At 56.8% G+C, this 27,167-nt stretch overlaps 9 protein-coding genes across 9 annotated transcripts; 2 read left to right on the top strand and 7 right to left on the bottom strand.

Annotated features, from left to right (window-relative positions):
* The first annotated feature begins 1,035 nt into the window (after positions 1–1,035).
* L226DRAFT_557453 (chord-domain-containing protein) lies at positions 1,036–2,772 on the top strand. The gene is made up of 7 exons (XM_067683179.1): positions 1,036–1,298; positions 1,360–1,686; positions 1,745–1,768; positions 1,823–1,930; positions 1,992–2,114; positions 2,172–2,279; positions 2,332–2,772. Exons 1-7 carry the CDS (start codon positions 1,122–1,124, stop codon positions 2,494–2,496), a joined length of 1,032 nt encoding a protein of 343 aa, XP_067540821.1. The 5' UTR covers positions 1,036–1,121; the 3' UTR covers positions 2,497–2,772.
* Positions 2,680–4,777, bottom strand: L226DRAFT_455253 (initiation factor 2; the record flags this gene model as incomplete). The annotated part of the gene is made up of 7 exons (XM_067675224.1): positions 2,680–2,831; positions 2,893–3,201; positions 3,263–3,813; positions 3,866–4,080; positions 4,133–4,544; positions 4,594–4,684; positions 4,735–4,777. 7 exons carry the CDS (start codon positions 4,775–4,777, stop codon positions 2,680–2,682), a joined length of 1,773 nt encoding a protein of 590 aa, XP_067540820.1.
* Positions 4,778–5,937: 1,160 nt separating this feature from the next.
* On the bottom strand, positions 5,938–8,177 carry L226DRAFT_609176 (glycoside hydrolase). The gene is made up of 4 exons (XM_067686034.1): positions 7,731–8,177; positions 7,124–7,668; positions 6,678–7,073; positions 5,938–6,627 (listed from the first exon to the last, which is right to left on the bottom strand). Exons 1-4 carry the CDS (start codon positions 8,063–8,065, stop codon positions 6,032–6,034), a joined length of 1,872 nt encoding a protein of 623 aa, XP_067540819.1. The 5' UTR covers positions 8,066–8,177; the 3' UTR covers positions 5,938–6,031.
* A 162-nt stretch (positions 8,178–8,339) lies between these two features.
* L226DRAFT_454737 (uncharacterized protein) lies at positions 8,340–9,077 on the top strand (the record flags this gene model as incomplete). The annotated part of the gene is made up of 4 exons (XM_067675199.1): positions 8,340–8,522; positions 8,582–8,666; positions 8,716–8,930; positions 8,985–9,077. 4 exons carry the CDS (start codon positions 8,340–8,342, stop codon positions 9,075–9,077), a joined length of 576 nt encoding a protein of 191 aa, XP_067540818.1.
* Positions 8,993–13,838, bottom strand: L226DRAFT_500568 (uncharacterized protein). Its single transcript, XM_067677777.1, has 12 exons — positions 13,639–13,838; positions 13,355–13,584; positions 13,222–13,295; positions 13,067–13,161; positions 12,901–13,016; positions 12,760–12,842; positions 12,664–12,706; positions 12,537–12,612; positions 11,694–12,479; positions 11,597–11,637; positions 11,372–11,542; positions 8,993–11,317 (listed from the first exon to the last, which is right to left on the bottom strand). Exons 1-12 carry the CDS (start codon positions 13,669–13,671, stop codon positions 9,193–9,195), a joined length of 3,873 nt encoding a protein of 1,290 aa, XP_067540817.1. The 5' UTR covers positions 13,672–13,838; the 3' UTR covers positions 8,993–9,192.
* An 816-nt stretch (positions 13,839–14,654) lies between these two features.
* On the bottom strand, positions 14,655–16,005 carry L226DRAFT_566759 (uncharacterized protein; the record flags this gene model as incomplete). The annotated part of the gene is made up of 7 exons (XM_067683942.1): positions 14,655–15,271; positions 15,339–15,410; positions 15,459–15,512; positions 15,564–15,631; positions 15,682–15,742; positions 15,798–15,884; positions 15,945–16,005. 7 exons carry the CDS (start codon positions 16,003–16,005, stop codon positions 14,655–14,657), a joined length of 1,020 nt encoding a protein of 339 aa, XP_067540816.1.
* Positions 16,006–17,307: 1,302 nt separating this feature from the next.
* On the bottom strand, positions 17,308–21,746 carry L226DRAFT_519743 (ARM repeat-containing protein; the record flags this gene model as incomplete). The annotated part of the gene is made up of 7 exons (XM_067678595.1): positions 17,308–17,537; positions 17,624–17,882; positions 17,938–18,775; positions 18,820–18,887; positions 18,919–19,067; positions 19,129–20,520; positions 20,741–21,746. 7 exons carry the CDS (start codon positions 21,744–21,746, stop codon positions 17,308–17,310), a joined length of 3,942 nt encoding a protein of 1,313 aa, XP_067540815.1.
* An 809-nt stretch (positions 21,747–22,555) lies between these two features.
* On the bottom strand, positions 22,556–25,308 carry L226DRAFT_530414 (aspartate aminotransferase). Its single transcript, XM_067679855.1, has 9 exons — positions 25,199–25,308; positions 25,035–25,090; positions 24,924–24,960; positions 24,746–24,863; positions 24,255–24,501; positions 23,808–24,145; positions 23,584–23,736; positions 23,349–23,518; positions 22,556–22,794 (listed from the first exon to the last, which is right to left on the bottom strand). Exons 2-9 carry the CDS (start codon positions 25,054–25,056, stop codon positions 22,638–22,640), a joined length of 1,242 nt encoding a protein of 413 aa, XP_067540814.1. The 5' UTR covers positions 25,057–25,090; positions 25,199–25,308; the 3' UTR covers positions 22,556–22,637.
* Positions 25,309–26,100: 792 nt separating this feature from the next.
* L226DRAFT_454356 (nuclear protein) lies at positions 26,101–26,397 on the bottom strand (the record flags this gene model as incomplete). Its single annotated transcript, XM_067675176.1, has 2 exons — positions 26,101–26,223; positions 26,287–26,397. The coding sequence occupies 2 exons, from the start codon at positions 26,395–26,397 to the stop codon at positions 26,101–26,103; spliced, it is 234 nt and encodes a 77-aa protein (XP_067540813.1).
* Between the last annotated feature and the right edge of the window lie 770 nt (positions 26,398–27,167).

Raw genomic sequence — 27,167 nt, 5'->3', positions numbered from 1 at the left:
GACAATAGATTTTCCCGTCTCAGAACGCGACGACAATGAGAGGGTTCGACGAGCCTGGCAGGTAATCAGCATGATTCACACGACATCCGCAGCCATCATACCCTGCTTGGGGGAGCAGTGGTGTTTCTGGCTGCTGAGACCCTTGCGGTCGGGACCCGACGGTTCCTTCCAGCGCGCCCACAAGCCTCGAGTCAGACGCAGCGGCGGCAGCGCATACAACGTAGGGATCAAGTACCCCTCCCGCTCTGACGTTTGACGATCGTCTCAGCAACTAATCCAGCCGGGAACTACGTAACTTGAACCACTGTTAACAGCCAAGCAGGGTTTCAAGTTCGCAAATTACCCTGCCTCCTGACTGAACTTCGCGTCCCGGCTCTTCAAGAAGACGCTGTGCAGGGCTATGCGTACTTCGAGGCATGCTTGTAACCCCCGAACTCTGTCGCCAGAAGCTCCTGTACTCTACACCGTCATGACCCCTTCCTCATCTCCGCACTTCCATTCAGGTCCTGTACCAACACTGTGTCGAAAGACCGTCTGGAACCATGGCATGCACGCCTGAAGGAAATGATGCCCCTTGTAGCCAAATCGCCGACTTGCGGGCATTCGCCTCTGGGACGCGGAAGAGCTGCTGTACACATTTGCAACTTCACCGTAATCAAGCCGCCAGATTGAGGGAAAGCACGACACATCATACTGCGCATGACTTGCAATACGTGACAAAACTAGTGCATTGTCAGTGCAGCCGCACTCAACGTGGCAGATTATTGCGTACTGAGGACCTCGAGTCTCACCTGGTGCCCTTGAGTGTTCTCGGGAAGTACGCAACGGTCCCAGCGGGTACTCTATCACGCAGGTATTCCCAGGATGTTCTGGCCTAGTCATGGGTTGCTGTGCTGTCGGTGAGATTTGCACAAACGTAGAGCAAGAGGAGTCGGAGGCGCGGGTGCAAAGCACGCGGCGACGCGACGCGTTACGGTTCAAGCAGTGCGCGCCTCACGTGGCCGAGACGCGTGCAAATTCTGGTATCTTCGATCACGATACAAAGTCGCGCGTCGTGTTCCTTGGTCCCATTCTGCCTCCAGCACACGACTCGCGCATATACTTCTGCACTTTTGCTTGTCATGGCTCGCTGCACGCACAAGGGTTGTGGTCAAGAGTACGATCCGGACAACAACACGTCCGAAAGCTGCACTTATCATCCCGGCGCACCCGTATTCCACGAAGGCCTCAAGTCATGGTCGTGTTGCAACGACGTGAACAAGCCGGTACTCGACTTTGATGAGTTCATGAAGATTGCGGTAGGTAGTACGGCACCATCGTGTGGGTGTGAAAGGGTGAGATTGAATCGATGCCCGGCAGGGATGCACGCAGAGCCAGCATACCGATGAGGCCCCCAAGGCCCCGCCTCCTAAAGCCGCCCCGCAGGTCGATCTCAAGATGACCTCTTCATCTGCCGGTGGCGCGGAGACGTATACTTCCGGGACGAGTACACCGACTCTCGGTTCCAAGGCACCTCCGGAACCTGCACCTGCACCAAAGTTCGAGGAGGAAGAGGATGATCTGTCTGTTCCAGTGCCCCCGGGCACAAAATGTCGACACAACGGTTGCAATGTGGTGTACGAGAGTGATGAGCTGCACCGTAGGGAAGAGGGAGAAGCCGCCCAATGCACATACCATCCAAAACCGGTGAGTTGCCTTCTTCCAAGGAGGACAACCAGATTTCACCTACTAAGTCGTTCCAAAGCCCATCTTCCACGAAGGTAGCAAAGTATGCGTTCCATTTCGACCCGTAAGACCTCATCCTTAACTTAGCCTCGGCAAGGGTTATCTCTGCTGCAAGCGCCGTGTTCTTGAGTTTGACGAGTTCCTCAAGATCGGAGGGTGTAAGAAGGGTCGTCACGTCTTCGTGCCGAAAGCCAAGGCAAAATCAGTCAGCAAGCTTGAAGCCATATGTCTGGTGGCACTGCCGCTCACATGTTCTTCATGTACAGGAACAAGAAGAGTTCACGCAATGCCGGATAGACCATTATCAAACGCCGACAGAAGTGCACGCATCCATCTTCGCGAAGAAGGCGAACCCCGAGACTAGTACCGTGAAAATAGAGGAGACACAGGTATCTGCCGTTCGTGCCTTATGGGTTTCACAACGAAGCTCTGACGAGTTTTGGCAGGTGCACATTGATCTTTACCTCCCAGACTCGAAGCGGTTCCGCAAGACGTTACAACTATGGGGCCCTGTCAACGTTGGAGAATCTACATACAAGTTCTACGGCACGAAAGTATGTACTCGAATCGGCAGAGGAGATATCTGGTCCTAACTGTCCCTAACAGGTCGAGCTTAGACTGAGGAAGCTGGACAACCGCAGCTGGACTTTACTAGAGAAGACGGACCGCGATTTAGGAAACATCAACTTCACGTTTGGTGTTGGTGGTCGTACAGGTACGATCGGCGCGAAGGAGCTTGTCCTGGACGATGTCAACAAGGCTCGCACATGAGAGTAATAATCTGCTCCGACGTACAGACGATGACGTCGAAACGTCCATTTTTGTGCAATGTATGTATTGACATGTACGGTGTAGGAGCAGTGTGTGTAAGGCATGTGGATATAGCGGATACAGCATGGCGCTTCTATACGTCTACGATTCAAAGCGAGTCCGAGAGATACTACGATTATACGACTATAGTTTACCAGGCATCTGTACCTCTTCGAACATCTGGATGGTATCACCAACGCGGAGGTCGTTGAAGCCGGAGAGGTTCAAACCACATTCTGTGCCCTTGCTGACCTCGAGCATATCCTTCTTGTGCTGCTTCAACGTATCGAGCGGACCTGTATCCACGTCCAAGATCAGTTCGTAGATCACGACATAGCAAATTCGTGGGTCACGTACCCTCGAAAATGATTTCCCCGTTTCGTACGACGCGCGCGAGCTTGCTCTTCTCGACAACGCCACTGTTGACCCTGCACCCACCGACCTGCGTCGTCTTCTTGCCCTTGAGCGAGATGTCAAACAACGCTAGGACCGTGGCTTCGCCCGTCACCCGCTTCTCGATGATAGGGGGCAGCAGCTCGATAACGCGTGCCGTCACGTCGTCCATGAGCTTGTATATGACGCCTGACGACATGATAGGGACATGCTGGGAATGCGCCTCAGCCTCAACAGGACGTGGCACTTTGACTGAGAATGCGACAACCGTCCCTGACAGAGGAGTCACGTAAGCATGCGCTGCGAAAGGCTTTGAGAGCAAGAGTGAACCCACCATCGACAGCTTTTGCGCGAAGGATGTCCGACTCAGTCACATCACCAACGCCGGTCGAGACGATCTTCACGCGAGCGATGTCGTTTCCGATTATCTCCAGAGCATTTGAGACAGCTTCGACACTCCCGCTTACATCGCCCTTGATGACCAGGCGCAGCTCCTTAGGACCTTCAGGCTGTTTCTGCACTGCTTCCTCGCCTTTCACTGGTGTGTCTGCTTTCGCTGCCTCTTCGGCCTCACGTTTCTCGCGCTCCGTACGGCGTTGCTCGTTGATGGCCTCGAGATCGGCCAGGGTCGACTCCATCTCCGCCTTGCGGAGCCGGTTCGCAATGGCCTTCTTGATGTCCGCTTCCGACCCAGTAAGGACCTCGTCGCCAGCGTTCGGAAGCTCCTTCCACCCCGAAACGGTCACGGCCATGCCAGGGTAGGCTGCCTTAACAGGCTTACCGTTCGAGTCCATGAGAATCCGAACCCTCGCGGACGTCGTACCGCAGATGAGGTGCTGACCGGGCTTGAGGTCGCCGCGCAATACGAGAACGGTTCCAGTGGGACTAAGGAGTAACACTCAATGCATGCACTTCAGATGACAGCGAAGCCACTTACCCAAGACCCTTGGTTACCTTCGACTCAAGGACATAACCTTGCAGGAGACCTTCGCGCTCAGCATGCAAGTCCTGCATCTCAGCAAGGGCGGATATCGTTTCCACCAGCTGGTCAAGCCCCTGACCTGTCAACCCAGAGACGGGGACCGTAGGGATGTCACCACCGAAGGTCTCCAGCTGAACCCCCTCCGCAAGCAGTGCGTGTTCGACCTTCGTCTATGGGCGGCTATTAACATGGTCCTGCCGCGCAGCCATTATGGTGACTTACGATATCGACTCCTGGCTTGTCCACTTTGTTGATTGCAACAACGAGACCAACCTGGGAGTTCTTGACGAGCTCGAGCACCTCGCGCGTCTGAGGCATGATGCCATCATCCGCAGCGACCACTAGCACAACGATGTCGGTGACACTGGCTCCACGAGCTCGCATAGCGGAGAAGGCAGCATGTCCAGGGGTGTCGAGGAAGGTGATGGTGCGTGTTTGTTCCGATTTGTCGCCGCTAGCTGGTACAGGGACGGAGAAAGCACCAATATGTTGCGTGATGCCACCCGCTTCTCCTTTTGCCACGGAGGTTGATCGTAGAGTGTCTAGTAATGTGGTCTTGCCGTGATCTACATGTCCCATGATGGTGACGACAGGAGGCCGCGCCGGAAGGATGGATGGATTAGGATGCGGAGGCCTTGCTAGGGTGTCAGGACATCTACGCTGCGAGTGTAGACCGTACGCACGGCGTGTATAGGTCAAATGCGGCCTCGTCGTTGACGACAGGGTTCCGGTTGAACTCCAGGGCCAATAGCGAGGCATACTCGGAAGTGAGCACTAAGGAAATCATTAACACACGTTCGCTAGCTGAGAGTTGGCACACATACTATGGTCATGGGACGCTTCGGCCTCCATCCCAACCTGTATCATTCTGCGGCGCAGCTTGTCTGTATGCTATTATGAGTGCATCGTCCTTGGCGAAGAAACACGGATCGCCCATACCGAGTGTCACATTCAGCAATTTCGCCAAATTGCCGACCGTAACGACACTGGGGATGAAGACATCCACATTAGCGGACTTAACAACCTTGGGTGCCTTCTGAGCCTTTTCCTTCTCCTTTGCTATTGAACGAGCGTTGGATGCGCGGGAATGCTGGGGGATCGCAACATCTTCAGAGAGCCGCGAGATCAACGAGCCCCTCTCTTTGAAGGATCGTTTGTTCCGTTGTCGAGAACTGAACCCTTCGCCTACATCCGAGGTGGGGGTCCAAGCAGATACGCTCGCCTTTCGTGTGCTCCCCCGTTTCCCCTCCTCCTTCTCCTTCTCCTCCTCCACAACCTCCCCTTCTGCAAGCGCCTTTGACACCTTCTGGATGCGTTCCGTGCGCAATATGTTCCCGAGAGCAGATTCGGAGACTTCCTTGGCCCTACTAGATGAGGGATTATGCTGAGGACCGCGACGAGCTTGCTGCTGTTGCCGGTCTCTGGCAGCGCGCGCGCGGATAGACTCAGGGAGGTCACTGATGCGAGGTCCATTTGACGGCAGAGACTCCTGAGGCCGAGCCCAGGAGCGCTTTTGAGGACCGGAGGGTTGACTCTGTCTGCTTGCTTGAGGTGAGAGCTCAGAGGGCCGTCCCCAGCTCCTGTTGCGGGGAACCCCAGTTGTCGGTCCAACCTGAGCATCAAACTGCCATTTTGGCTGTAGATGATGTTCAGAGGAGCGGGTGTTAGGATATGAAATCTGTGCGCACCTTGACTGCCGTAGCAGTCGAAGCCGACCGGATCCCCAGTCGCGCAATTCGCAAAGAACGACGCATTTGAACCCGAGAGCGCAAGAAAGTAAATGATCTCGGTAACGCAGCTAAGCGTACCAGAGATTGTGGGGGTGAGAGGGTGAGTGTCGAGACGCGAGGTCCTCGAGGATGTTCCAGGTCCTGCTGTCCTCCCGCAACTCCGGAAAGCACGGCTTCCGAAATTACACGTCCCACGTGGCACAAGCGCCCCACAGTGATCGGATGCGTTCGCGCTACGATGTAGACTCGTACATAGTCGCGCTAGCAAAACCACTACTTAGCTGTTTCATAACCTTCGTTCACTTCGTGCATGTATCAGGAAGGACAATGTATCAGGAAGGACAGTGTATCAGGCTAAAGTGCATCATGTATCCCTGAATGACAGTGCAAACTATGCAGTGGAGTTGTTGCCATATGAACTGATGAGTGCCTCTCCGTCGTTCAAACCCTCCATGAACCACTGCCAGTAGTAATGCTCCGTCCCCGGCTGTACGACCCTATCTCCGAGCTTAGCAAGACTGTCGCTGATGTACTGCCCAGTAAAGCCCAGTTTCGACATCCCGTAGAGCGCGAAAATCTTCGCAGTGAGAAATCCGTCCGAGTAGCCTTTCGAAATCGCCCGCTGGTTAGGATCGACGGGGAGTTGGCCATTTTCGTCGCGCTTGCGGGTGAGCTGTGGGGGTAGCGACGTCCGCGGTACTCGCGACCGTCTTTCTGGATGAAGGCGGCTCCGGCGTCTGACAGGGAACAGGCCGATCTCGGGGGTGGATGGCGTTGTGGTCGCGGAAGTCGTCGTCTCATCAGATGGGGAAGTCATGTCGTACGAAGGAGAGCCCATCTCCGATACCATGTCCGACAGAGCCGGTATGCGAGATGGGTCCGTCGGCGGAGGCTGGCCATACGAGAAGAACGTGGAAGGAAGGCTCTTCCCTACCGCCGCCTTGAAGCACCATCCGGGGTCGTCGTAGCAGTCCTCCTTGTTATACGCTGCGTGGCTTCAGCGAGCCGTCAAATGATATCAACTGCGAGACACTCACCCCAGAAGGCCCAACCAGCAGTCTCGTTCTGATATATCTGCATCTGTCCTTCGCAGAAGTCCCGCCGAGCTTGATCAGGGTTGGCCTCGCCATTCAAACTCTGATCCGTAAGGGCGCACGAGAACTCATCAACCACAAGGTTCCTTCGTTGGTGATCGGACGCGGCACCGAGGTCTTGAGCGATGGAGTCGTGAATGTCCTGGATGTGATCCGAGGCCGATTCCGACGCATCGGAGGCGGTGAAGACGAAGTACGAGTGGTGGTCCTGGACGACGAAGTCTGTTCGATTCGCCACGAAGGCGCTGAAGCGCGTCAAATTGAAACCATCATGGATATACAACGGCAAATCCTTGGATGCAGAGCTCGTGTTCCTTATGGTGGCGATAGCCCGCGCATCTATGCACCTCGTTGAGTAGGCAAAGCCACTGAGCGCTGCGAATACGTACAGAAATCTGGGAGGCCATCGACATTGTTCGGCTCATTCAGGATTTGTATGCCGACAACGTTGGTGACGTTCACGAGCTGTTGTGTCAGGAAGGACAAGACAGCCATCGTTTTGTTCTCGAACCAGTCGTTGCCGAACAGGTTGACCTGACCATCAGAGATACCGGAGTGCGGTTGCCCATTCTGACTGCCAGGAGCACCATGGAGATCCACCAAGACGCCGATACCAGAGTCTGCCGCCATGTTAATTGCCCTGACTACCCGGCTCCACGCGTTTTGGTACACTGCGGCGACAGGCTCAAAAGGCGTGCCTTGACAGAAGTCGGGTCCGAGACTCCAATAGCCTATAGGTAGCCTAACAGTATTGATCCCGATACTGGCGAGGTACTGGAAGTCGGAGGTGTTGATGAACGTGTCCCAGTGCCGTTCCAGGAGTTGACGAGCACGGTCCGGAGAGCCCCAACCTGAAGCGATGTCCAACTCAGATATCTGCGATCCAGACGCACAGGTGAAGAGGGAAGGAGTCATCCACTGCTCGTGAACGAACCTGAAAGTCGAGAGGGGGAGTTAGACCAAGTGAGGTGTTGAGGACATAATAGCAGAGTTTACCATGAACCAAGATTGACAGATTGTTGTTGCCTATAGCGGAATACGGTGGCCTTCGCTGGATCAAACGACGCGAAAGGGGGAATAGCGTTATCCGCGTCGAAGTAAGGCTCAACGGGGCAAGGAGATGCGTCGTCGAATGACACAGGGTATAGTAAGTGATCTTCCGGTTGTGCATAGTAGCTCGTTCCAAACTGCTGGGTATCCTCCTGAGTGTCGTTGTATGATGGCGCAGCTGTTTGCGCGAGGCCTGCTCGAAAAGTAGGGGAAGGCTTGCTCATACCCTGCGACAAACGGAGTGCTTGAAGGAGAGTAGCGAAGTTGACGGAGCTAACCATCTTCGGAGGCTGACAGTATACAGACAGAAACGCGAAAGAGAGATAGTTTGTAGTGTACCAGGCAATGAGACAGAGGCAAGATGAAGTAGTCGGCCGGCGACGTCGAAGGTAAGAGGACAGAAGGTAAGAGTCAAGGACAGGTCCCACTTGAACTAATGTCGGCTCCGTGGTGGCGGTGACGGGAGACGCGTGGCGTGGCTGTCGCCCCAGCGCTTACGCATCCTTGTGCTTAACCAACGCGACGTCTGACACGACGCGCCTCCAACTCTGATGAATGCAACGAAGGACGCCTCTACATGAACATCCAGAGCTTTCTATAATAGAACACTCAGGATGGCACGAGTATAGGGTCGATGCGCCTGGCAGGAAGCATCGTCTTGCCAGCAGGATACCCTCGTTGGGCGGACTATGGTTTGACGCATGCCTACTTCTTGGCCTTGCGTACTATTGGAACGCGGTATGATATTCAACGGGGCGAAATCTTTGAATTTTTTTTTGCTGAACCTTCCCTTGTAGATCGTCGAAACCTTGCCCCGCCTTGCTGCGTCAGCTCTGGTGACATCACTATACCTATACTCGCGGTCTACACAAGTACTGTGGGGTGAGTAATTCAATCTACTCGGGGTATCCACATTGAAATCCATCCACAGAGTCTGTGATGATATTTCCCGTGCTTGGCATACAGCTGGAAACCCACAGAGGAGTGGCAGGATTATCCCTGCTTGCTTCACGCAAGTTCATCCCGTGGTCCTCCCTCGAAGACTTCCTCATCAACGAGGGAATCCGGGGATGGGACATCCGTTACTATCTCGTCGCTATCAATCGCACTCCTCAAGGCGCGCTTCAGCTAGCAGTCGCTTTTGAGGTCAGCACACTTGTTTCTTGCGACAGATACTTCGCTCATCAGGCTGCCATTCAGAACATTCTCCCACGATTCCCAATTCTCCTTGAAGTATATCACGGCGTGCAGGAAGCGCTGCAGGATGAGAACGAGCATGGCTCAGATACATAGCTAGCACTAGATCAACGGCGACAATATATTATACGATGGAGACAATAAATATTGTTGGGAGTCCGAGCTGGGAATCATGCAAAAGACATCATATATTATCGTACTTGTCCGTCTATCACTGGTCCTCGCTCTCATACGCACTCAGGAGCTCATTGTAACCCTCATCATCGCCCTCCACTGCAGCGCTCTCGCGCTTGTGCTTGGTATCACGCTCTGCCGATACCTTCCTCCTACCCTCAGCAGATATCTTGCGCGTACGGCCCTCCCCGGAGATCTTTCTTGTCCGACCCGGCGTGCTATCGCCTTCTCCAGATATTTTGCGTGCACGCCGGCGGGGTGACGAAGGAATGACCATCTGCTCATCGAAGCTTCCCGCCCGAGGGGTTGTCGCGCCTTCGTGATCGTGGTCCTCGGGAACATCGAGTATTGGTAACGGCGGCATAGGCTCCGTCGAGTGACGCGAGGTGCGCAGGGACTGTAGGCGTGGCGGGAAGCGCTTTCTGCGCAGGTTCGGGTTCTTCGCGGTGGGCTCCGTAGCAGAGGAATCGGAAGCCTCTGCATCCCGGGACATCCTCGAGATCGTCGCAGTTCGGCGGCTCAGCTTGTTTTCGGTCGGGGATGCGAAGGTGACATCGCCGCTCTCACTGAGCACAACGGACCCGCGTTGACGCTCAGGCTGCTTGACCCGCACGTCGGTGTTGATGGAAGTAGTCATTGCATCCGGCGTTCCGGGAGGAGGGGGGGAAGGGATGGTCGTCGGCGAGTCGGGGGCATCGGCACGAGCCCACCCACCCTGAGCCTGATCTTCTGGGGCTGACGACTCAGTGGGAAGACGTCGATGAGTCTTAGGCGGTGTTGGAGGACTGGCTGAGTGCCTCGAAGACATGCGCCTGGAAGCTCTGGCCATCGGAGATGGTGACTTGTTGCGGTTAAGCGGGACTATCCTGCTCCCGCCGCCATCGGAGTCCAAGTCGGACCTGGTCTCGACTCTCTTTGGCCTGAATGGCTCCGACGGCGATAGAGAAGAAATCGAGGACTGTGATGCTCTATGGTCGATGGAGGGCCGCTTGGCACGTACGGAGTCAGCCCACCTCGAATCCGCTGAAGGCGAGATCGGAGAGCGGGCAGGACTTCCAGTCATCAGCGAAGTTGAGTTCAGCATCAGAGGGCGGGGTCCAGAGGAACTGCGGGAAGGTGTGGTGTCCGGGAGCTTCAAGCCTGAAAGTGAGGCTCGAAGGCTGTGGCCGCCGGTCGAACCGGAGTCGGATACAGGGGAGGCTTCACCACTCCGGCTGATCGGGGATGCTACGAACATGCTGTCCCGAACAGGACGGAAGAAAGCCGGACGCGGAGGAGGCGAGTACGCGTCCGAGCGGTTGATGATAGGCATCGAACCCCGCTTGTCATCCGCAGGCCTGGGCGACGTCCGGATTGCGGTAAGTGAGATGCTTCGACCATGATCTTGAGTAGACGAAATGTTGGGTGCGGACTGAGAGGTCGGTGGAGGCGACAAGTTGCTGGGTGCAGCTTGATGACCGCCCTTGCTCCAGGCATCGAGAGCTTTGACCCTCCAGTTCGTAGTCACCTTAGCCAGGTTCGCCGCGGCATCCGACTCGTTGATCTTCTCCGCGTAACCCCAGAACATGGACTTGGCACGCGCAGCGGCATTCGCCACGGCTTCTCTGGGAGGCATCGTGGGTGTGGATTGGGATGTGGGCAGAGGTGAGGGCAGAGGTGAGGGGACGGGCGTCGTTCCAGGACTAGGGCTGGGAGAGGGAGAGGGCGCATCCATAGCACTCTGGTTCGTGATTCCTCGCCATACCGTGTTCGCTAACCGGGAGGTCAACGTCGAAGACGCTCCCTGGTGGGACGGCGGGAGAGGCTTCTCCGACTCGTACTCGTCAGAGGTCTCCTCCTCGCTGGTGTAATCCTCTTCTGGGTGGGACTCCAGACTCGACGAGAAACCTTTCCAAACCGTATCTCGGAGACGTGCCCCCAGGCCTACCGCGTTGCTGTTGGTCCTGGGCACGCCAGTCGCCGCTTCACGTTGTGATGCGAGGTCGTAGGCGGTTTGCAGCACCTTCTCGATACCGCCGACGGCCTCAAGAGGATACTTCTGGAGGAACGCCATACCCTCAATGAAGGCTTCCTCTAGCTCCCGTTCTCCAAACACCGTCGACGGAATTGCAGCAATCTCGTCCCCCCATAGATTCTGCGGCTTGCGATGTGAGTGACCGAGCCTGTGCAAGAATGCGTGAGAGGAACGCAGCCGATCAACCACTTCTTGGACTTACTGCAGTAACGTCCCTCGTGCACAGAGCAGCATGCTGGTGCAGACGTCCATGAGGTAGTCCAACTTCGGGTTCACGTCACGCTGGCGCATGGGCCGGGAAAAAAGTGCATCCCAGACCATGAGTACCGCGGGGAGGGGAAGGGTGTGCGTCAGCAGAGGAATGAGCCATCGGCTACATGCGCAGTCAGTATACTTTCAAGTGTTCCCCCAAACTTCGAGAACGTACAAGGAGTAGTGCGGAAGTCCCGGATCCAACCCCTTGGTCGCCTACAACAACAACGTCAGGGCGACGTAAACGTCACACAGTATGTGCAAATCCGTACCAAATCGTCGGCGAGCTCTTCGTCAGCCCATCGCAGGCGATCGCTCAGCTTCTGCACCCAGATTGTACCGTTCTGCTCATCTTCGAGGTCAGAGAACTCGCCGACCATCGACTCAAACACCCAGAAAGTGTCGGCCTCAACATGTGGGAAATCCTCCGGATCGACCTCCTCCACCAGTGCAGCATATATAGGGACGAGAAGTGACCCAATTTGAGGAGACCGATTCGCAGGATTCAAACATGAGTGAATATACAGGAGGCGGAGTAGGGCGGAGGAATGCTTGTTGTGTGCGCTGAATGACGAATATGGCCGCGACGGCAATAGGGTAGTCGACACTCCCGAATGCGACGAGGAAGGGGAGTCAGGGACAGTCAAGGATGCGTCCGGTATTCTCTGCCCTCTCGTCTTCGTTGGAGACGGCTCTTCCAACCGGACTTCTGGCGTTGCATCAAGCCGGATCTCTGGGGTGGTATCGAGACGAATCTCCGGCGTGTCATTGGTCGATGAGCCCGCCTCTGCTGCTGTTTCACCGGTCTCCTTTCTGCGGATGAGGCGCAGCCGAGCATCCAGGTTCCCAGCGCACTTGATCTTGACATCTTCTGGTGCGTCATCGTCCAATGGACATTGCGGACACGGCTCCGGTTCCTCTTCCAAAGTGGACAGGAGACCGGGAGGGACCATGGAGAGCTCATTGAACACGTCCAATATTGACTGATCATTGGACGATAACGGCTCTGTTGGCTCCGGAAGAGATGAGAGCGGTTCAAGCAATCGCCGCACAAGGTCCTGAACTAGTGTTAGCCGACAGCTTAAGAGCGACCTTCTCGGAAGGAGGGCACGCACGTAGTAATTGTCCCTTTGTGTTCGGGACTCCTTGCGCCATAGTGCTTTGTCGGCAGGAAGCGTACCGAGGAGCAGTCTACCTTATTCTCAATACATTACGTATGAGTCAAGCTAGCCGAAGGCTTACCTCCAAATGCGTGGCCGCAACCATGGGGGATGTGACGGCAGCCCTGCGCGATGTTTAACGCTAGTCATGCGTATCTCTCAAAGTCCGCGGACGTACCATGAGAGCACAATGAGCGTAGATTGGACAGGTCTACCACGGCAACAATTTCCGGGTCCACGATGGGAGACAAAGCATTGACCCTGTGCGGCACAAAGCTCAGAATCCACTCGGCATAGAACACATATGCGAGATACGTACTTCTGCTGCGGGGATAGGTCGGGAAGCCAGTTGACGTTATGAGTGCGTGCAATGCCATATAGGTATTGATCGAGTCTAGCGGCGGTAGGTGGGGGAGCGTCAATGGCTCGGAGTACCTGCTCCGACGTGAGGTGTGAACAGAAGAACGAGCGACCACATTGCTCACCCTCGCGGACACGTAGCCGTCCTGGTTTTCCAGCGAAGACCGCGTGAAATCGGGGCCCAGCGCGAGCATGAGGAATTCGCGGACATGGTGGAGGTCTGCAGACCGGATTCGAAGTTGCGGAGTTGTATGGGGAGCACATGATCGCAGGTACGAACCTTTGGATTCAGTGTGCAGGGCAGCATAGATAATACTGGAGGCGGCTTCCGTTACAGTCGGGCTAGGCGTGTCACTGACCCCGCGGAGGAGTGTGAGCGCCCTAGGACCGGACGGAGGCAGTACTGTGCGCACCTTCGTTCCAGTTCATTCAAGTGTCCAAGGATGACACCTACGTGCATCTCCAATGTTTGCAACAGATCGCTCTTCACGTCCTCCCGCATCAGCTTTTGGGCCTTCGCTCGCGCAAGTGCGATGTTTCCTTGCTGCAACAGAGTCGCAATGTCTCTTTGTGTGATTTGAGCTTGCGAGTCCATTCGATCCTGGAGCTGCCCCAGCCTTTGGGCCGTAAGCCGCAGTTGGGCCTATTTCGAGGCATTGAATGGCATGCATTGACTACAGCTGGTGGATAGACAGACCTTGACCCGGCCAGGTTCCCATTGAGCAGTCATACTGGGCGCTTTAGTAATTTGAAACGTCGTAAGTCTTGTTTGCCACGGAGCAGGGTTTGGGGAATGTTGGAAAAAACGAGAACGCTAGGACATGAAGGAAGTCGTTCAGAGCTTGCTGGCCGACAGTCGAGACCGAAGTTCGGGATGAGGGTTCGGTGGACGGGAAGTCCGCGCACGTGGCGAACGACTGTGCAGCGAGCATAAATATCGGAAGCGCTCGTCCCTGGGCTGTCCAGAACGTCGCTCTCGGTCTGACATAACCTTCAATCTCGCGATCCTTTGACATACCACCGCGTCAAACTATGATAAGTTTAATGCGTCACCGTGCTGCAAGGTTTCACGTTGAGTTGTCCAAACGGCCCAAAGTATGCATATACACCGACTATGATGGTCGCAAAACGCAGGTGGATAAATACGACAAATTGCGATGCTCAGCCATTTCAAGTACATATTCACAAGTTGGCAGGATGACCGCAGGTGCCAGGGTTCGCGGCCTCACAGGCCTCACAAGCCGTGGATCCGAAGCATGATAGACAAGTGATTGACCGTTGAAACGCTGACGGGTGATGGCATGACGTGACGCCCGGCGGGGACAGTCGACGCAACCTCCGCATGGTGCACAATGTCGGCGAGCGCGGTAGGCTAAGGAAACGCATGTGCCAGTGTCGCTCATCAAAAGACATACGCACTCAAGTCAACAGCGCCAGCACGTCACGGTCATGAAAGACAATGTCTGCATTCAGTCCCCAGTCGCATGGTTAGACTCCACTGGCCGACATCTAAGGAAGATCACAACTGAGCATGGGACGAAATGGAGCGAGCTTGATCACTTACCACGGTGCAGCGCCACATGCTAATGATGGCATAGCGAGGACATTATTGTACTACCGCAGATGGAGCAAAAACGGATACAAAGCACATGCATATTGTCCATGATGTGAAGGAAGACACAATATCGATACAGAATATACGTACATGAATCATTAGCTAGCATACATATACGGTGAGGGTTTCGAGAGTCTTCCTGAAGACCTCGGTGAAGAGTCGTCGCTCTCGTTGATGGGAGGCAATGCTGGCTGCTGCATCGACATCACACGAGACGTAGATCTCGAGGACGACTTCGGCGTGGCAGGAGATGGCAGCTGCGACGGTGGGCGCATCGGTATGCTTGTGCGCCGTCCCTGAGAGGGCCTTGGCGGTATTGATATCGTCAGTTGCGGCGGTCGCTTTGGTGGTGGTGGTCGAAGATAGGGAAGGTAGGGATCGAACGGCTCCGCGGAGTCGCCAATGTGGGTTTGATCGAATGGAGGCACATGTGCGCGAGCAGGCGGGTCGATGGGAGATGGGCGGGGCAGGAACGGATATGAGGGTTGAGGTTGGTTTGGGAGGGGTGGAGTGGTTTGTTGCGAACGAGTGAGCATGCGTTTCGCGCTCGCGAGACTCATTACTCCGCCGGAGGTTCGACGATCGGTAGTCGCAGGTACTTGCATGGGCAACTCAGACAGGTGCTTCTCGTGCGATTTCGGTGCCTCGACTTCAGTTGTAGGCTCATAGTGGGCCGTATAGCACATGGCCGCTAAAAAGCCACTATAGAACACGACTGTGATTCAGAAGGTGAACGTCAGCTGGTGTGGCGACCCATACGGCTGGGGATATACAGTACGTACCTAACGCAGGTACAACCCAGTTCCCAATCATGATGGCCAGGTTCACGTCTTGGCATAGCTTATGTTTGGTAGCTTAGAGGACGTCAGTAGGCGAGCGAGCGAGTCCTGGGTACGACGCACGCGAAACAGGGCAGGCAAAGTCAGGTCTCCACGCGACAAAGAATGCAGATGGCCCTGTGGGTACTGTGAACGAACATTCAACACCATGGACGTCACAGAGCGTACCTATGTGCAACACGAGAAGTAATGCCATCCTTGCAGCGTCCAAATATTCCCTGAACTCGCAAAGTAGCCTGAAAAGGTATGAGCAAGCGTGCATCAGGATGGTGCAGATTAGACTTACAGTATTGGCATCAACAACACCGTGACCAAGTTAGCAGCGATAAGGACCCAAACCAAGCCCTCTGAGCGCGACAGTGTTGCTCAATACATGGTAGCGTGGTGAAGACATGCACTCACTTTGATTTGGGTCTGAGCTATCCTCCAGCTCGAATTTCTCCACGCACAAGAACGAGAGCCATGCGAGGCTGATGAACACCGTCAACGCTGCGCGCAAGTCACCGTCAGAACGCACAGAACCACGTCAACAGATGCTTGACCACTCACAGAATATGCTCGTTCTCACAACATGAAATCCTCGCGACTGCGTATGTTTACGGTTCTCCATCACGTCATTAATCCAGGTGAGAGCAGTGGGAAGTCGTGAAATCGTCGCAGAGGGGAAGAAACGCCAGGTAAGGAGAGTGCAGTATACGCTGCCAGCAGTAATATAAGAGAGCAAACCACGAGGTGGCCGTCAAGACCTCCAACCAGCCTCGGTCAACCGGGGGAGAGAGCCAGACGCAGCAGGCAGACGGGGGAGAGAATAAGGTCTCGAGGAGAGAACGAGAAAAGCGCACCGGGCGGCGGCGCCCTTATTATCATCATCTTTCCACGACAACAAGCACGCGACGGCCCTAATTTTCGTGGATAAAGCGAGGCAGCTGCTAATCGAAGCGTGGATTGCCAGAGAACAAAGAGACTCTCTAGCGTCTAACAGAACGCGCTCCCAATTGTGCTCACGTGCCCGTGTTGCCTCGCTTAGACCACGAGGCAGGCCAAACTTTAATCTTGCCCCTCGGTCACGCCGTGACGCGTGACGCTCCAGCTCCAGGCCCCGGAGGTTCGCAAGTTGGGGTGGTTCGTACGCTGAAGGGGGTTAAGTGGGGCGGCCGCGAAGGCGGGTTTGCAACCATCGTGCAACCGGTTGTAGCGGATGAATGGTGTTGGGGGTGACATCAAGGGAGTCTACTGACTTGAAAAAATCCCATACAAGCGTGACAACGCGCACGCAAGCTGCTATTGGCTGGTAATTGAATGTGTATTATGATCTGCCTAGGCGGGGGCAGGAGCCGGACGCAGAGGACATTCAGATAGCATGATCGGAAAGACCGAGTGATCAGCAATTATTTTCAAATAAGAACTATCATAGGCCATAGGCTACGGTAAAGCAGTCTGTTGTATGTACTTAATGATACAGTATGAATGGACACGGAGTAAAACGTCATTGCAAGAAAGAGACGAGGACGTGAAAGGAGAACACGATGGTGATAAAGGTGCAGCGGTAGAACGGGAAGTCGTACATCATAAGTTAACTATTATAAGGGTGCGGTGGTCTGCTGACCGGTCGTACGGGGGTTATTGTGCGGGACCATATCCCGCAATGCTTCCCCGGTGCGACGTGGAAGCCCGATCGAAGACACGATGACGTCGCACGCAGGTGAGCACATGCGTTCACCGCAGGGCAAGCCTGCAGTCTAGGGGCAGTCGTCATAACCAGTCCCCGGTGCTGGGACGGCGTCTCGTGCACCACGTCCAACATGGTGTGGCGGCCAACCTTTAGTCCGCAATTGAAGATGAGCGAATGCGGCAACAAGGCCGTGCCGAGGCTTCTGGTGTAGAGTCGCGCACGCTATCAATGCGGCGTGGCTTAGCTAGGACTCGGTGGCGGCGGGCGAGAGAACGTTGCCGCGCTCTTGCTCACACGAAGCGGGACCGTTGCCACCGAGGGCGAGCGATTGGCCACCAACCCCGTTGCGGAAGCGCCGCTAATGACCGCCGTGGCGAACGCCTGCACCTCGTGTGAAGGGTCCTGAGCGAGGTCTCGTGCGAGACTAACCGTCTGCGCCGCAACTTCGCTATCAGTGTGGCCAAACTTGTCTGCAAAAACACGGGATTGGTTCATCAGCGGGTGACGACATAACGGATGACAGAGCACATTGAGCGGAGGTGTAATCTGAACTCACCGGATATCAGAGCTAACAGCCTCGCGACGCGTATGCGGACGTCCACGATTGGATCTCGGACGAGTCCTGAGAGCGCGTCCCAGAAGGTCCCGTTTTGGACTGCCACGTCCCCCTGGTCGGAGACAAGCATCTCCTGAACGCACGTCACATAGGTCGTCCTCCGACGGAATGTAGGCGAGGTAGCAAATGCCCGGATCTCGACACGCAGCGCTTCAAGTAGACTTGGTGAGGTCCTCCAGGTCTTCACGAACGTTGGCATCTGTGGGTCGTTGTTAGCCCGGTAGCAACGGAGCTCAGAGATAGTGTCCACTCACCACGGCCACTGCAGCCTCTCTAACGGCGGCCACACGGTCGTCGAGGGCGTCGGTCAACATACGCTTGAGAATTTCACCGTCGATGCCCTCAACCTCGACGAGTCCACCCAGTGTCTTCACCGCAGCTTCCCGCTCTCGCCATGACGTGAGCTTACCAGATGAGAATGCTTCCTCCATGCCCTTGACCACCTCCGCGCGCTCAGAGAGACCGAGCGCCCGAACAAAGGTCTGCACGGCGTCCAGAACTTTCATCCGCACTTCGCTCTCTTCGGCATGCAAGCTTGACCAAAAGACGTCCATCAAGTCGGCTCGCGCGTGTTCCTCGCCGATAATTTTTGCCATCTCGCCTAGAGATGCGGCGAGTGTTCGGCGAACCTTGAACGACGGATCTTGAACCAGAGCAAGATACAACGAACGCAATTCGGGCCAGCGTTGCCTTCCGAGCGTTAACGTGACAGCGGGGTAGTTGAATGCGCAAACAAGGGGCCGCTGGGGGTCTTCATAGATGTCCGGGCCTCCACCTGCGTCGGTTCCATAGTCGCTGAAAGCGGAGCTCGTCGGCGCACCAGAGGGCGCTGGTTGTGGCGGCTGTGGTGGTGGAGCCGGCAGCGGAGGATCTGACCGCTCGCGTTGCATGCCCCCACCAGGATCTTCTGTTTCTCGGATCCCGAGGAAGAGTTTCAGCAACTGTTCGGGTGGACCTTCTTCATCGTCGTTGAAAGTGTACATCACTTCTCCCAGGGCCTCCAGCACAGCGGAACGGACGGTGGACTCTTCATCCTGCGAAAGCGGGAGGATGACGTCGAGAGCGAGTCTTCGGCGGTGGTCCGGAGTTAATCTTGAAAGGATGGCGGGAAGCGCGAAAAGAACCGAGTGACGCACATGCCACGTCGAGTCCTGGCACAATGACTCAAACAATGGAAGCTGTATATCCGCACCGGGATAAATGCCTATCCAGGTCCCAGAGCATGAATCACTCACCAATGAAGACGTCACCACTTCCACAGGCACGACCTTCGCGAGGGCGCCGACTGCGAAACTGGCTTCTCTTCGCACCCAGTAGACCGGGTCTCGACCAACACGTTCCACCTCGGTAACGAACGCTTGCTTCGTGTCTTCATCAATGGAGCCTAGAAAATTTAAGGCATTTAACAGATCCAAATGGCGCATCTCGCCAGTGTGAAGACTCACCACTGGCAGTAACCGCAGCCATCAGGCTCATACTTGAGAGCCGCCCAACAGCTGCTTCTTCACTCAAGTCGCCGGTCTCGTCTTGCAGTTCTGACAGATCCTGTAGTTCGCGCTGCGCAGACCTCGGGCTAAGCCATCCCGGAGTTTGTCGTGGAGGCGTCTCATGTGCGGGGCTCGCAGCTTGAACCTGGAAGGTTGGCAATCCAGCGATCGGCAAGGTCGTGTCAACCGATCCGGGTACGGCGAGCGAAGGAGGCGGTACTTCAAAAGGAGGCGTGGTCGGGAGTGTGGCATGTCGAGGGAATGTATCAGCCAATGTCCAACTGCGGCTAGTCGATAGCTTGGCCTCGGGAGTGCTAACGTCTTCCACGTCCACCGAGGCATGCTCGTCATCTAGTCGGCAAAGGTCGCTGGCCAAACTAAGTCCCAAGCGGTCCGATCCGTCCGGCTCGGCATTGTCAGCGGATTCACCGGAAGAAGAGGAGGTAGATGACGTTAGCGAGGGTGTTGACACATCTGGAGATCCCGAGAGCGAGGATGTCGACGAGATCGGCGGGGAAGGTGAAGGTAGTGGCGAGACTGCGCTCGCGTCCGATGCGGGAAGTTCTTCCGTGAGAACAGGCCCAGACGACGTTGTATCAGAGGTCAATCCGAGCGTGGTGGACGGAGGGAAGTATGAATCGGCCTCTGGGCTGAACACATGGGCCTGTGGAGTCGGAACGGCCGTAGACGGGCCAGAGTCAGCCTCGATCTCACCAGCGTCCTCGAGGCTCTCTTCCGCTCTACTCTCTTCCATGTCGAGGCGACCCATACCGATGACGACCTGGTAGACAAGCTCGTGTTCGAAGAGACGTCGTTCATCACGCTGCAGGAGGCCTGTATCCAGACTATCTTCCAGCTCCTGATATTCGACTTGAGAGGCTTGGGACGGCGTGGGACTGATGGTGCGTGGCTTATCTTCTGTGGATGATTCGTCCGGGGCCTCTGACGAGTTCTTCTCCTTCTGGTCCGCATGTCGCAGTCGCCGCAGCAGTTCGACGACGGCGTAGCGGGCAGAGCCACCTACAATCCCATTGGGACTGAGCAGCAGTGTTCCCAGGATCGGTGTGAACGCCTGAACGGAAACCAAAGCAGGTTCTCCTTCTTCCCCTACGGCAGGAGCATGTCTGAAAAACCCTGGGTTAAGTTGCTCTTCCGACGACTCTTCAAGACCTGCGGAAAGGGAGAATGGGTACTGTCGCTCAACGGTGGGTGAGGTGGTAGAAGAGTGAGACGTCGGATCCGGCGGTGAAGGGGGCGGTAGGGTGTCATCCTCCACAAGCTTGCAGTGGGTGATGAACCACCAGATGATGGGGACCAATTCGGCCGCTAGTGCCTCCTTTACGGCTTCGTCTACGTTATTGATACCGAGTTAAGCGCATCCGGGGGTCAGAAAGGTTCCGGTGCGCACAATGCGCGGGCACGTAGCAGAGAGTTACGTGATTGGTCAAGGCGAAGATCAGAAGTACAAACCAACGGCGATCGGGGCGTCAAAGTCGCGTTTTGGGGCGGGAAGGAGTGGACGCGTGTGAGCATTCACAGTGAACATGAAGCAAGTGTAGAGAAGGCATACCTTCGTCCATAGCAAGGTAGTTGAGCAGCGGAAGAACATACTCCACTGCATCGCTTGGCGTGATCTGCTCAATGACTTCGCTCGACACTTCCGCGGCCGGTGTCCCAGCCCCTAGGAGGTACCTTGGCAGCGCGTGGGCAATGAACACCCTGTGGAAGCTGGCTCGACTGCGCGAGAACAGGTAAATTTTCTCGAGCGCACTACAGCCTTCCGTGTCAAACTCGGTGAAGTCGACACTGGCACCGTCCGAAGACGCGAGGAGGTCTACGGCCGACGCGGGGGCTGGAGTCTCGAGAATGGGCCCAGACGGTCCTGGGTCAAAGGTGGACGAAAGGGAGTGCGCGACTGGGTCCTGAGTGGGCTGTGCCAGGAGCGGTGGAGATGGAGTTGAGGTCGACGCGGTCGGGTTTGGCGGGGGAATAGAGATGTGCAGACCGACCTGACCGATACCGGCGCTAGAGAACGTGGTGAGTGGGATGTGCTCACCGGCGTTCCCATCTTGTGTCGACGCGTCCTCGACATAGCCCAGTGCGGGAAGCGTCTGCGGGGAGGGTTGCGGAATTTCCGGAGAACGAGAACCGCTAGGGCGAGGGCCGTATGGCTCGAAGGGACTGGAGGGGCGACGGGGGAGGACGATGGACTCTAGAGGGTTTGAACGCTGTTCTACGGGAGAAGATCTAACCTGTAGGGGAGAGAGATTTGCTCGGGTGATGGGTGCAAAGGGGCCAAGGACGGGCTGAGGGGAGAGTATGCCAATACCAACTCCATGAGGCGAGTACGGGCGCGTGTCAAGTGGGGGTGACGCGATGACGGAGGATTTGGGGCTTGAAGGCGGAGAGGGATCGAGTACATCGTCTTCTAGATGATGCGACGGGGAGGAGGGGTCGGGTTCGGAGGCCGGAGACGTAGGGCGTGAATTGTCGGGGGCGGCAGAGGAAGAAGAAGAGGAGGAGAATTGTGAGGACATGAACAGAGGCGGGAAAAAGAAAGAGAGCAGGATTCCCATGAAACAAGCTCGTGCGGCGCGTCTGATGGAAATGAGGACGGGACTGAAGGAGCGAAAGACGGGACACGCACGGAGACGGAGACGAGATGGGGGGAAGAAGAGAGACGGAGGCCTGGGAACGGCCGGACGGGGGAGAAAAGTCAGGGCCGAGCACGAGGAAGTGGGCGGCACTGGGTCGAGGAAGGTCGGGAAGATATGACGCAAGAGGGCCGAGGAGAGCAGACAGGCAGGCAGGGGGCAGCAGAGAAGGGAGCGGGAGGTGGGTGCAGCATAAAGAGCAGTGCGGCGACGGATTAAGTCGTGGTGTCTGCGGCTCTGGGGAGCGGACGCGGGACAGGCAGGGGGACCGGGAGGAACATGCGCGGGGGCGGCGGGTCGTGTCCGGACGGCGTGTCAAGACGCATGCACACCACAGGCTCTGGCTTGCAGACTGCGGGGCGGGGGCGGGGGACGGCGAGCGCGGGGGCGGGGGCAGCGACGACGGGGGCAGCAGCGAGGAGACGCAGCGGGGTCGTCGGGGGCGGCCAGGAATAGGAAGCGGGAGGGAAGACGCAGGGGGCCGGACAGGAAAGGGAAGGGGAAACCGTCGCAGAGAGAGTGAGACGCAGAGGGCAGCGGTGGTGCTCTGAAAATGATGCGGAACCATCCTTCTCAACACACCCACCCATGATGTCACTCCTGCCCCATTCGGCCCCTTTCGGCCTAGACTTTATCCAGGAACAGCAACGTCATTTCCCACGCCTTCTATTCTACAAATCCTGCCCTATCCTCTGCTTATCCCGTTCCGACTCGGTTCCTATGCGACCTCCGCCGTCCCCCGCGGCAACCCCGGCCTCTTTCCCGTCCCCGGCCCCGGCCCCGGCCCCGCCTCCGCCGCCGCCTCCCCACCAGCTACAGCTGCCCACGGACGGCCTTGTCGAGCGACTCTGCAAAGTACCGGATGTTGTGGCTGTTCAGCCCGGCCATCGAAATGCGCCCGTTCGAGGTCAGGTAGATGTGTGCCTTCTCGACCAGCGCCTTGCTCTGCGTAGGCGAGATCCCCGTGAAACTGCAAACAGGATATCAAGCTTTCTGTCAGCGACTCCCTCTCAGCCGAGCCCCAGCCCTCCTGTCGCCGCTATCAGCAGCCCCCGCGCCCGCTCAAACGCTTTGCCTTTGCCAATCACGCCGTCCTCCGGCAACAAGCACATCATCCATGCATCATCCTTCCGCCGCTCATCAATCGTCTCGAGCTCTGCAGACTGCGTCCTCGGAACGCCTGATGCTCCAAGGGAACCAGATCGCACCTTATGCGTCCGTATCCCTCCACCATCCACTCTGCTCCCGGCCGCGCCTTGGCGGTGCGCTGTGGGCCCCGCCTCCCTCCTCGCGGGAGCCATCATGCGAGCATGCATCCACGCCTCCGCAAACCATCCCACGTGAGGCGGCATACGGCCCGGCACCGGCACCGTGGCACTCCCATTGCCCGCCATACACCGCGCCAACCTCCTTGGACACACAAGAGTCCATCCGCAGGCACGCACACCCCTCCCGCCTTTGACATGCAGGCACCCTGCTACCCCACTCTGGCACACGCCCCTTAACGGAAGCAAGCACACGTACCTGAACATCCCAATCTGGTTCACAATGTGATCCCAGTTCCCCGGCGTCTTCAGCTCCTCCGTGAGCAGCCTGTGCAGCTCCTTGCGCATCTCGATGATACGCCCAGACATCGTCTTGATATCCCGCTTCCACTCCTCGAACAGCTCCGGGTCGTTCAAGATGAGCGAAACCTTGTCGGCGCAATCCCATCTATCAGCGAAACGCGGGCAATACAATCGCTCGGACAGAACCTTACCAGACGCGCGCCGTGGGCAGGGGGGTTACTGATTTCAGACCGGGCCAGCACAGACAGCTGGCTCTTGATCCGGGTAGCCGCTTCCTTCGATGGAGATACGACGTGCAACGCTCCGATGCGCTCGCCGTACAGTCCGGCATTCTTCGCGAAGCTCTGCAAAGATGCCGCGAGCGCTGCGTGAGCTATACCTCGCGGGCGGCATCATTTTCCATCACCACACGTACCTGGCACACTAGCAGTGGGACGTCACGCCTGACAAACTCCCTCACCGCCCACGCGTCATTGTCCAAGTTGCCGCTCGCAAAGCCCTGATATGCGCTGTCAAAGAACGCATAGTGGCCCTTCTCGAGCATAACGTCCGCGATCTGGCCCCATTGCTCCCGCGTTGGATCAACGCCCGTCGGGTTGTGGGCACAGGCATGCAGAAGGAAGACAGAGCGAGGAGCCGCCTTCTTCAACGCCTCCAGGAAGGCAGGGAAGGCGAGTCCGATGGTCTGCGGATCATAGTAGGGGTACGTTGAAACAGGAATACCGACCAACGGGAAGATTTGGTGGTGATTCACTGTGTTGAGCATACGTCAGTCATCTCCGCAACCAATGTCAGCCCGCAGCACCCCTTAACCCCGCCAGCGGCCAACAAAACGCGGAAAGGGAGGGAAAAGGACACGTACCCCAGGTGGGATCGCTCACATAGACGCGCTTGTCATTCCAGTGATAGAACTTGCTCAAAAACAGTGCGCCGAGATGGTTCGCGCCCGTCCCAGAGATGGTCTGCACGCTTGTAACGCGCTCCTCCGTGATGACAGGGGAATCGCTCCCGAAGACGAGACGCGCCGCGGCCGACGTGTACTCGGGCAGACCGGTGATGGGCAGGTATTCATGGTCCATGTTCGGGTCGTGCGCCAGGATCTCCTTCGCCTGCGGGCACATCGTCAGCATCCTGTCAATGAGTGCCGAGGTGCTCGACCATTCCAGCTCAATCTGGCATCTCAGAGTAGCCCAGAGTTCGCGCGAGACGCGTGTGCCATGCCGTAACTCCAATAACAAGAGCCGGTACCGCATCTCGCATGACCGTGGGCGGGATTACTACTTGTAGGGGCCAGATGGGTTGGAACAATCTGACTATCCCCGAGAGTGGGAGGGCGGGCAACGTAGGACGTACCTTCTTGACGACGGGGAGGACCCACGGCTTGCTGTTGTCATCGCGGTACGCGCCGACTCCAAGGTTGACCTTGTTGGGGTGGGTATCGGCCTTGAAGGCGGCGGTAAGTTGGAAGATCCTAAACCACGCCGTTCAGCGTTCCGGCGACGCTTAAGGGGGGAAATGCGGGGACGCGTACGCATCAGGGGGCGCGAGGGGAACCTCCGTCCAACGTTCTGCGGGGCAAAACACGCGATGTCAACTCCTGACAATCGCCTGTATAGTGATTGGCTTGGCAGGCAGGACGCACCAGCAGAGACTGTCTCGGACATCTTCGACTCCAGGTGGTCTGCGACTTGCTTCAATCTTCTTGCCATGGCGCGCGGAGGTAGGGTATAACAGCAGTGAGCAAGAGCGTGATGGATGTGACGAGTCGCGCCATCTCGTCAGCGTTATAAGGAACGCGAGGCTCACCTGTGCTTAGCCTTTGCGGAGGTGCGGGGGTAGCGATCGCTGCTCGATGCCGACACACGTGAAATTCCGCTGTTCCGGTGAGGTCTCTACGGCACTCTGCGGTTAGTCTGCCGTCGCGATGTGGCCGAGAGCAGGCAACTGTGGTTGACTGACACGTCGAGGAATGCAGCAGAGTCTTCGGGGAGGCTGCCGCGATGAGAGGGGTTGTGCAAATTGGATGATGGGGCAGATCTGACTCTTATACGCGGTCCGGGAAGGGGCGATTAGGCATCTCCGCTACCATTCTTGGCGTGTGGGGCGAAGGCATAACGACCGCTCAAAATCCGGTGCTCGCTCTCGCGCAATGGCTGCAAACGTGTTACGTTCCGTTGCATATACTGGTGCCATGATAGAGCCAGAGGCGAGCGTAGAGCAGCCTGGGTGGGCGTGGACAGCGACGCACAGGCGTCGCATGACAGGTGGTGTGACCTGCCCCTGTGACGCCGGAGCGCATCCCCACGCACAGGTCGCATGCGTGCCTGCCCATTGGACAGTCGAGTGCTGTCGACATGACTCGTAGCAATCCCACAAAGCGAGAAATGTCATGACCTCTACATTGATAATACCCGAGAACAATACATGAAAACATATGGACACCGATGCAGCAAATGATGCGATTATAAATGGGGGAGGGGGTGAGGCAACATCGGGAGTTACGGAGGTTCAGGCAAGTTAATATGTGGTATAGCATGCGTCCGTGTGTCGTGATAGCGCCGTGGTTCAAGTGTCATGAAGATAGATGGAGATGGAGAGAAGAAGAAGCGGCAGGACGGTGGTGGCATGCCCCGCGATCCCCAGAGAAGGAGGGTGTGATGCGTCGAGAACGATGGGGTGGCGAAGGGGGAGTATGGGGATAGAGCAGGTCATGCCGCCGCCATCTTGGAGGCCACAGTCCGCTCACTCTCCAGCTTCGCCTTGTTCTTCTCGAACGCCTGCTGCCTACAGCTCTCCAGATTCTGACACTCGTGATGCTCCGGCATGCGATGCTGCGGAACGAGGGGGATCGCGGTCAGCCACAGCGGGAGAACAAGAACGAAAACGACACGTACCTCGCCACAGAACTGGAGACGACAGTGAGGGCATTGGCCAACAATACGAAGGACAGCCTGGTTGCAACGGGCCTCAGAAGACTGGAACTCGCAACGCTTCTTGGCAGGCATGACGGATAGGTGTGGTGCGCGGGGATGCGGGGAACGTAAAGCTCTGAGAAGAGGTCGGGGTCAGCACACGATGTCGACAGCAGGAGAAGGGAGTTGGCTCACAGGACGGGAGGAAGGGTGGGCCGAGAGGAGAATGGTTGGGAGGGGCGGGGTCGGGGAGAGGAGGGTTATATACCGGGTGGGACGGGACGCGTCAGCTCGAGATATGAATCTGAGATCTCACGTGGAGGCGTTGCAGCGAGATTACAAAGATCGGGAGGCCCGATTCGCCTCCGACGCTTCCCGTCCGTCGGCGCGGCCTTGCTCTCTCCCGCCCTACCAATTATTTTCGCACTCGTTCTTTCGTGCACTCGCGCGTTGCTTCGCCCCGACGATCCTCCTTTCTGTGACTAAGAGCTGACTACTCTGACAAACGACCACGAGAAGAGGATGCTCTCCGTTCTTCCGTCGTCACAATATCAATCTAGCCGCAGGCGATAGGACCTCCGGAGGCGGTGTGCACACCCAGTATCCGCCGCCAGCCTCGCCGCTTCCGGGTCCAACAGGGAACGAGGTTGCGGCCAGTTCATGGTGTGTGTCCGCTGTCGTGATCCTGCAGCCGGCCAACCCTCGCGATGTCCGCACCCCTTCCTCCGAATGTCCTCCTTTCAACCGACTCCGACCTCAAGCTTCGGACATCCGTTGTTGTTCCGTCCGCTCCAGGCTGGAGGCAAGTTCCGCTCACAGTCACCGAACCCGAGTTCCCAAGATTGGCCACAAAGTCCGCGAAA

The sequence above is a fragment of the Lentinus tigrinus genome, assembly GCF_003813185.1.
Source record: "Lentinus tigrinus ALCF2SS1-7 unplaced genomic scaffold L226scaffold_3, whole genome shotgun sequence".
Lineage (NCBI taxonomy): Eukaryota > Fungi > Basidiomycota > Agaricomycetes > Polyporales > Polyporaceae > Lentinus > Lentinus tigrinus.
This window is presented reverse-complemented; position numbering and strand designations above follow the sequence as displayed.